This window comes from Cricetulus griseus, assembly GCF_003668045.3.
Source record: "Cricetulus griseus strain 17A/GY chromosome 1 unlocalized genomic scaffold, alternate assembly CriGri-PICRH-1.0 chr1_1, whole genome shotgun sequence".
In the NCBI taxonomy this organism is placed as follows: domain Eukaryota; kingdom Metazoa; phylum Chordata; class Mammalia; order Rodentia; family Cricetidae; genus Cricetulus; species Cricetulus griseus.
The window spans coordinates 102,062,545-102,072,163 of NW_023276807.1; the positions used below are offsets into that span (position 1 = coordinate 102,062,545).

The following is a 9,619-nucleotide window of genomic DNA, read 5'->3' on the forward strand; positions in this document are numbered from 1 at the left end:
GGCGGCGACAACGCCAGCCTGAGGAGCCACCATCGCCGCGCCCTGGCCGCTCCCTACCCTCCAACACTGCGGCGGTAAAATGCAGCACTCCTAGGGCGCCTGCGCCGCTCTCCAGCGCTGGGCCTAGCCGCAGCTATTTATAGTAGATGACGTCACCTTAAAAAAGACCGTTAGGGCTGGGCCGCCCCGCTCCCCCTCCCGCGGCTCGCCGCTCCGAGTGCGCAGGCGTGGTCGCGTCCTCCCTCCCGCCGCCCGCGGCGCCCCCCTGTCCTCTCTCCGCGGCTCCGCGGCCCTCGCCACTGCGCGTGCAGCCAGCCAGCGAGAGGGCGCGAGCCGCGGCGCAGCCTGCAGCCTCCCGCCAGCCGGCGAGCCAGTGCGCGTGCGCGGCGGCGGCCTCGGCGGAGACCGGGAAGCGGACGGGCAGGCGGGCGAGCGAGCGAGCAAGCAGGCGGTGCGGGCGCGCGAGGCGAGGCCGAGTCGCGAGAGACATGGGGGACCGAGAGCAGCTGCTGCAGCGGGCGCGACTGGCGGAGCAGGCGGAGCGCTACGACGACATGGCCTCCGCCATGAAGGCGGTGAGCGCACCGGGAGCCGGGCGGCCGGGGGCTGTGGGGCGGGTCGGGCCTGGGCGGCGGCTCCCTCCCAGCGCACAGCCACCTTTTGGGCGCGGCGGCCGCCGAGCTCTCCATTTCCTGAGGCCCTGCCGCGGCGGGGTCTCCCCTCGGAGGTTGGCGGGCAGGGGTCGCCGCAGCCTCGCTCGGAGCCCTGGTGGGGGAGGGGGTACACGAGGAAATCGCGTTCCTGCTTCTAGACCCTTCTTCCGACCTGAGGCGAAACGTGCTTCCCTTCCACCATTCACCCACTTGTAATAAAGAATCCTCAGCCACTGGAGACCCGTCTCCTGGTTTTCTCCGCCACGACCTGTTTGCTTTGCTTGCCTGAAGTTGGTTCTTTCCCATTTTCCACACCTCGGGTCTGGCTTTGTGTGCGAAGACCTCATTCCAGAAGTCATAGGCGTGAGGAGGGCGTGGGTCCCTACATAATATCCCAACATTCAGTGCAGCGTGTCTGCCTGCGGAGGAAATGAAAATGAAGCAAACCTGGGTGCCTTTGCATTCCTGAGACCCTCATAGATGGATTCTGCAACTTGATTTCCGGTAAAGGAGACATGCCCAGCCACACCCTAGCAAGTATCGTAGATTAGAGCCTACCTGCCTATTCGAGGGTTTGAATTCTGGTTACCACCCCACTATAGACGACTCTTCACATGGTCCTGGGTTTTCTCTTGTCAAGAATATTTCTTGTCAAGGTCACAGTGATAGAGGTGCAACCGTGGCTACTAAGTGTCTTGGTGTAAACCTCCTAAGCTTGGGGAGAATTTCCTTGGACTCCACCATAGACAAGCATTTTGGGAGTGAGACTCAGAAATCTGCCTTTTAAGCAGCCCTTAGGGCAGTTTTTAGCTGACTTAAATGAGTAAGTATTAACTGCCCTAGATTGTAGCTCATATGTCCTATAGCTGGCCTTTGAAATGATTCTTAAATAAAAAATTATAAACCTAGAGACTCCTGTTAATATAATTTGGAAACTTTATTTTGATACTACATGAGATATAAAATTGAGGTGAACATTTAGGATTTCCCAGGTAAGAACAGATAATCAAGTTACTATCTTCTCTAGTGCCCTGTTACACATTCAGCAAAATGTCTCTGGAAACCCTGTTTGTTGATTCATTGGTGAGACTGACTTCACTATTATGCTATGCTGTGCTGATTATATACAAGCTTTTCATTTATACCAGGGGATGTTCTGGGTTTGGGGTCTGGACTTTGAAGAAATTGTGAATTCTTCCTTTAAGAAAACAAAGTTAAAATATGGTTTTGCAAATTTTTGGAAACAAGACTGTAATCACTAATGTACATCTTGAAAGCCACCACTGTTCACACACCAAGTCACCAAATAGCTCTGGGATTCTGCAAGTTGAGGCCTCTCCCTGGACCCTGAGTGAGGCCTGTGCTCATGGTGTGAGTGGTACTTGAAGGCTGCAGTTTTGGGAGATAAAAATGTTGAAGAGAAAGATGGATGGGGCTTATATGAAGATGAATTAAAACTAAGGAAAAACGGCTGTCATGTATGTGGAGCTGCCAATTTCCTGAGGTGGGAAATTAGGAAAGACTAGAGAGATGTTACCAGAACAAAATATAGTTTCATCAGGGAAAAAAAGGCCCTCTGGTCTCTCTAAATGGGCTTGAAAATGAAGTTGCCTATTTTATTCACAGATGTTCCCTGGGGCATTAAGATAACATTTTACAAGCTAATGAACCTTTGAGTGTGTTAGAAATTCATGATTCATGGTTTGGAAAAGACACCAGGAACAGAGAATTTAATATTTGCACCATCAAATTTGTGATAAAACATTCCCTCAAGTTAACTACTAAAAAAATAAGGGGAGTTGTTTCCTACCAGAATTAATGTTTGCCACCTATATTAGTGGGATATATTTTTAGGTAGGTGTAGAAAAAAATCTTATTTTGCCTGTTGGTGTAATTTTTAGATGAAATTCTTAATAAATGCTAATAGGCCATCTATTCAAAAGCTTTTGGGAAGAATGAACTCTAGTATACTCACATTGGGTTTTTTCCTTTTTTTCTTTTAGATAGGTTTTCAGGTATCCCAGGCTGTCCTCAAATACATTAAATAGCTGAGGCTGGCCTTGAACTCCAGGTGATTTTGCCTTTACCCATCAAATCCTGGGATCACTGGTGTGCACCGTCCTGCCTGGCTTCCCCCTGGGTTTATGTGGGCTTTTTTTCAGGCAGTTTAAAGGCAGGTAAGTACACTGTTTAGAGAGAGTGGAACAGGCTTGACAGAATGGGGGAGTAGGGTGTCACTACTCTGACCTTGAAACTTACATCTCCTGGCTGCAGGATCTCTGAAGTATAAAATTAGGAAAATTGAAAAAAAATTAGGAATATTGGTATTAGTAACAAGTCAGTTTTTTTCTTTAATCTTCAAGATGGTTTTTATTAATTTAAGTGGTTTAGTCATAGTGCCTATAATGATGTTTCTTTTTTTTTTTTTTTGGTTTTTCGAGACAGGGTTTCTCTGTGGCTTTGGAGGCTGTCCTGGAACTAGCTCTTGTAGACCAGGCTGGTCTCGAACTCACAGAGATCCGCCTGCCTCTGCCTCCCGAGTGCTGGGATTAAAGGCATGCGCCACCACCGCCCGGCATAATGATGTTTCTTAATCTAGCAGCGTCACCTGGAGGACAGTAGTGGTAAACTTTAAGAATGACTGAAGGTGGAGCTTGGGTGGTACAGCCATTGCCTAGCATTTTGAGGGTCCCTGTTTTGATTCCTCAGCCCACCCCCCACCCCATTAGGAATAGTGGTATTGCTTCAAATCGGTTGAAGACCATAACTTCTCCCCCTACTCATGAAGAGTCATCACATGTTACAGAAGCTTAATTAAATAACTCTTCAAGCCCTTCCTGATGTTGCCTAGTCACTTCCATGGAGTATGAAGTAAGTTTATTAAATGAGAATAAAATGCTCCTGTAGAAGGACTGAGTTGTCAGGAGATAAGGGAACTATAGGCTTCTGTATTGATGGGTAGATAATTCAGTCATATCTTCTTCTTCCCCTGAGTCATTTAGAGGTGGTAACTGAAATTACAAAATGCAAATATACAGTGCTGTACAAAGTTATTAGGGTCTTACTGACTTCAAACCCTACGCCTCGTGAGTGCTTGGATTACAGGCATGTGCCACCACACCCAGCTGCTACAGTCTTACAGTGTTGGTAGAATATAGAGCAAAATGTTGGATTTGATGAATATCTAAGTGCAAGAAACAAAACTGCATTCAAAGCAACATGAGTTGGGCAGGAAGAGGCAAAAGGCCCTTACACTTGCTGGCTATGAGAGTGTGAGAAATGGGAGAAGCAGCAGGTGGTGTGTAAAAGGAGAATCCCACTGAATGACTGGAGGAGACATTGGACTTTTAAGATCCATCAAAAATTGTGTCAATATGGAAATTTTTTTGAGATAGGTTCTCATTGTGTGTGTCATCACCAACACACATACGTGAATCTGGCTTGGAACTCCCTACATGGACCAGGTTGGCCTCTGCCCCCTGAGTGCTGGGATTGATCCACCACGAATGTGAAAGCCACTTTAGTGCTGTTTGGAATAAATGAAAACTAGGAGAGTCCCATTTTCCACTGGCTGGGCATTGAAATGTGATTCTCTCTTTACCAATATCCAAACTGAGGAAGGAAGAAGACATTTAATATTTATGTAATAGATTCAGTTGGAGGCTACTGCTCTAGGGTTGGGGTTGGGTGGGAGAGCACTTAGCATACTTAGGGCTTTGGCTTTGTCCCTTGTACGGGAAAGAAGTATTTCAGGTAACAGATATATAGTCTTCCTTCCCTGAAAGCAGGATTTCTGATTTCTGTCTGCATCTGGGTTCCTGAATTGTCTTCTGAAAAGCTTTCAGTAGTATGGGAGCCATACTGCTCACTTGGGAAAAGAAAAAGTGCTTTATTATTATTATTATTATTATTATTATTATTATTATTATTAGGAGTTAACTATAGAGGTTACACTTTTTTTTTTTTTTAGAAATATAGTGTAGGCTAAGTTTGATAGCTTATGCCTGTAATCCCAGAACTTGGGAAGTTAAGGTTGGAGGATTATTGTGAGTTTAAGACTAGCCTTCGTTAAAATAAAAAATTAAAAATTCATAGGAAAATTCTAAGACAAACAAAGACCAGTCTGAGTTATGCAGTAAGATCCTGTCTGAAAAAAACCAAAAGTTTTGAAGGGTTACCTCATTGTTTTCCATATTACATTCAGCAAGTTTGAGGAATTTTACTTACTAGGTACTCACTAGATAGTAGCTTTTAGTCCATGTACCAATTGTTTTTATTTATACTAATTGCCTGGTACTAGGAATCAAAAACCCCAGGGTCTTGTATGTGCTAAGCATATATTCTACCACTGGTTGACTCCTTCAGCTTTCATACAATGTTAAAACAGGAGTTTACAAGTATTGTTTGTAATAGTACCATTTTACAGATGGGATTTGCATTGGTTAATAGTGTCTTGGTTAGTAGGTTGTGAAGCTAGAATTTGAATTCTCTAACATTATACAATCCCCCAGGAAGTTACAGGATAGTTTCTGATACATGTCTGCTATACTAACCATTGTTCCAATTACTTTATGTAGGTGGACTTACTAAGCAGTTACACTTACTGGGTGTATCTGCCAAGTTTGATTAAAAATAGAATCTACTCCTTGTGGCTTAGCTGCAGTGGACAAGTGTAAAAGGGAAGTATGTAGGTCTGAACATTGCCTGTTCTGAAAACTGGGGAGCTTTTCAGTGCCATAGCTAAGAATTGGTTAAATTTCAGTTCTGACTGTTAGTTGTTGGGTTGGGAAGATGGCTTAGTTGGTAAGGTGCTTGTTGTACAAACATGAGGACCTGAGATGGGTCCCAGAACCCACATTAAAAACAGTAGCAAAACATGGTGAACAATGGCTTGTAATTCCAGAGCTGGGGGTGGGGGTGGGGCAGAGAGACAGGCTCACTGGTCGTCTAGACTACTTGTTAGTTCAAACCATCAGAGAGACTGTCTCACAGGAGCTCAAAGATGGGTGATGCATAAGGAATTGGCACCTAAAGTTGTCCTCTGGCCACTACGCACTTGTCAACTGATGTCACCTCCTGTCCCTGTGGAGGCAACATAATGCTAGCATTTTAGTGTTCCTCACACTTCCTTCCTTCATTGATGTTCTGTTCTGCTGTGGGTGTTGATGCTTCAGTAATCAGAACTGGGCAGGACTTCTGAAGCCACTAGTCTGTGCCTTTAGAGACAGTAACATACAGTAATGCCAGTCATTTGAGTTATATGATCTCAAAAGCAAGGCAAAGACAAGTCAGTCTCTAATGATAACGAGAGTCACCGTTTCATCTGACATTAAACTTAGAATAACGTTAGTTATTTCTGCTGGTCTTTAGCTTATTATATAGCCCAAGATGGTGAGCATACAATCCTCCTGCCTCAGCTTCCTGAGTAGCTGTAATTATGGGCCTTCATTACCATGCTCAACTCCTGTGTCAGTTTTGTTTGCTCAGTAATGTTTTTGGTAATGGATATCTTCCCAGATTAAGAACTTCTAAGTTTTTCTAGTCATTGTTCTGTTTTTGGCACTAGGTCTATTTTTATCCACAATTTATTGCCTTAAGAGTAGTGGGAGGAGGTCCCTAGAGATTTCTGAGTAAGCAAATAGTGCCATAGGAAGATAAATGAATTAGCAGCAAACTGTGTTATTTGTGACTTTCAATAATGCTGTGTAATCTTAGAGCAGAAAATGGGTGAAAAGAGTACCATGGAGTTGAGAGTTGGTACAGCCAAAGGCTTGTGTGGTAAAGACAACAGTTAAATTGTTGACATGGAGACTATTTTTGTTGTTTGTTGATTTGTGTCCCCCCGCCACCTCGGGATTTCTTTGTGTGTCTTTGGAGCCTGTCCTGGAACTTGCTCTGTAGACCAGGCTGGCCTTGAACTCACAGAGATCCACCTACCTGGGATTAAAGGTGCTCACTACCACTACCACTGACCCAAGATTTATCTTGTTTTTTAAGAAATGGAGATATGCCTTTATTCCCAGCCCTTAGGAGGCAGAGGCAGGTGGATCTGTGTGCAGTTCAACGCCAGCTAGGACTATACAGGGAAACCCTGTCTTGAAAAAACAAAAAAGACTTGGCTTCCACATAAAATCACATTAGCAAGTACTGGAGGGAGATTAGGATTTCAATATAAGTTTTCAGGGAACACCATTCAGCCCACAGCAAAATCTAGCTCTTTCTACTAACTGTATATCTGGTTAGTTTGGGAAGAAAGCTAAGTAGCATTGCTTCCTTTCAGCAGATTTGGGCGTTTACGAATATACTTTTCATTTTGGCTTGGGTGAAGCCAGGAAGTATGTGTGGGGAGTAACACAGAGCAAAGTCTATAGCATTGTGTAATGCCTTCCATGATACCCATTCAGCCATTCTTCTATCAAAATGAGAACGGCATTTAAAATAATTTTTCTTCTTGCTGGGTGGTGATGGTGTATGCCTTTAATCTCAGCATCTGGGAGATAGGAACAGGTGGGTCTGTGTTTGAGGCCATCTTGGTCTGCAAAGTGAGTTCCAAGACAGCCAGGGCCACACAGATAAACCCTGTCTTAATAAAAACAATCTTTATTTGTGTATGTGGGGGGAGCAGGGAGTCAGATCTTCCTGGAACTGGAGTTATAGACAGTTGTGAACCACCCAGCATGAGTACTGGGAACCAAACACTGGTCCTCTGCAGGAGCAGCAAGCTCTCTCAGACTGGGATTATGAATTACCCTAGGCCCTATCATGTCCTGAGTACTGAGATCACAGGCATGTGCCACTGTGCCTGGCTCCATTATGAACGGGATTGTTAATTACATTACAGGGATGATTTTCAGGATACTCAGACTTTGTGCTCTTATGTTTACCTCTGGTATTTTGCAGGTGACAGAGCTGAATGAACCTCTATCTAATGAAGATAGAAATCTCCTCTCCGTGGCCTACAAGAATGTAGTTGGTGCCAGGCGATCCTCTTGGAGGGTCATTAGTAGCATCGAGCAGAAAACCATGGCAGATGGAAATGAAAAGAAGTTGGAGAAAGTTAAAGCTTACCGGGAGAAGATTGAGAAGGAGCTGGAGACAGTTTGCAACGATGTCTTGGCTCTGCTTGACAAGTTCCTCATCAAGAACTGCAATGATTTCCAGTATGAGAGCAAGGTGTTCTATCTGAAAATGAAGGGTGATTACTACCGCTACTTGGCAGAGGTGGCTTCTGGGGAGAAGAAAAACAGTGTGGTTGAAGCTTCTGAGGCCGCATACAAGGAAGCTTTCGAAATCAGCAAAGAGCACATGCAGCCAACACACCCCATCCGGCTTGGCCTGGCCCTCAATTTTTCTGTGTTCTACTATGAGATCCAGAATGCCCCAGAGCAGGCCTGCCTCTTAGCCAAACAAGCCTTTGATGATGCCATAGCTGAGCTGGACACATTAAATGAGGATTCCTATAAGGACTCCACCCTCATCATGCAGTTGCTTCGAGACAACCTCACCCTCTGGACGAGCGACCAGCAGGATGAAGAAGCAGGAGAAGGCAACTGAAGTCCCTTCAAGTCCCTGACCCTTCCTTCACCCACCACCCCCATCATCACTGATTCTTCCTCGCCACAATCACTATATCTAGTGCTAAACCTATCTGTATTGGCAGCACAGCTATTCAGATCTGCCCTCCTGTCCCTTGGGAAGCAGTTTCAGATAAACCTTCATGGACATTTGCTGGACTGATGGTTGCTTTGAGCCACAGGGCATTCCCTTTTGAATTGTGCAGAGAAGTGTGTTGTGAATGAGGCATTTATTATGTCTGTTGATCTATGGCAATCCAGGTGATGATAATTGAGTGTAGAAAGGAGAATTAGCCAACACAGGCTATGGCTGCTATTTAAAACAAGCTGACAGTGTTCTGTTAAGCAGTACATCTTGTGCATGCAAAAATGAATCCGACCCTCGCACCCCTTCCTTCAGCTAATGGAAACTGACACAGCGACAGCTTGTTCCTTCACCATCAGCTTTATAAACTGTTTAACGCCAGCTTTCAGCAGCCCTTGCTGTGCCTCTTTAAATTATGGCGTGTGCACACTTTCTTTTCAATGCAATGCATCAGAAGTTTTGGTATGTGTAACTTTTTTTTTCTTTTTTTGGTTGTGATTAAGAATCATGGATTTATTTTTTTGTAACTCTTTGGCTATTGTTCTTGTGTATCCTGACAGCATCATGTGTGTCAACCTGTGTCAATCATGATGGGTGGTTATGAAATGCCAGACTGCTAAAATAAATGTTTTGGACTTAAAAGAGTAAATAAATGCTGCTTTGGGGATATTATCTGTGCCTGGCCTTGATTTCCACCCTCCCTCCCCTTTCCTACAAAGCGGTTTCAGTCCTGGTTTGAGATTCTCAAACATTGTAGCTTTGCTAGTACATATTCAGACTTCCTGTCCTTTGATTTCATTACACATTTTGTAGCACAGAGTAGTTCTCTGAAATAACACTATGCACTCTCCTTGTTAACTGATGCTTATAAATGAGCCAAGCAAAGTGCTATCTTCTGTGGCAGGGAACCTCTAAGGGATAGTCTATGTCTGTGTTGGGAGGGTTGTGGTTGATCTGCTTGAGGATTGACTGGCGTTTAATACTGACAGTAAACCCTGAGCTTGTATGTGGCTTGTTCTCCAAATTAGATATTATAAAATGCTAATTAAGGGGGCCCTAAAGTAGGTTTCAGTGATTAAAAAGTTTTTGCCAAGTGTAGTGGTGCATGCCTTTAATCCCAGCACTGGGGAGGCAGAGGCAGTCAAGATATCTCAATTTGAGGCCAGCCTGGTCTATACAGCAGTCCCAGGCCTGTCAGTGCTACAGAGTGAGAACCTGTCTTTAAGAAAAAAATGGGGATTTGTGTGTGGATAGATGTGTGGTGGTAAAAAGACAAGTGTGGGAGTTGATTTCTTTGACCGTGTGGG

General features: G+C 44.6%; 1 protein-coding gene across 1 annotated transcript; it reads left to right on the forward strand.

Moving 5' to 3' along the window:
• Nucleotides 1–285: 285 nt before the first annotated feature.
• Ywhah (tyrosine 3-monooxygenase/tryptophan 5-monooxygenase activation protein eta) lies at nt 286–8,984 on the forward strand. The gene is made up of 2 exons (XM_027387227.2): nt 286–575; nt 7,554–8,984. Exons 1-2 carry the CDS (start codon nt 489–491, stop codon nt 8,205–8,207), a joined length of 741 nt encoding a protein of 246 aa, XP_027243028.1. The 5' UTR covers nt 286–488; the 3' UTR covers nt 8,208–8,984.
• Nucleotides 8,985–9,619: the final 635 nt, after the last annotated feature.

Excerpts from the sequence above, each read along its gene's own strand:
- Ywhah (XM_027387227.2), top strand. The coding sequence starts at position 489 with ATGGGGGACCGAGAGCAGCTGCTGCAGCGGGCGCGACTGGCGGAGCAG. Across the intron at positions 576-7,553 it reads TGGCCTCCGCCATGAAGGCG|GTGACAGAGCTGAATGAACC; the intron begins GTGAGCGCACCG and ends GGTATTTTGCAG.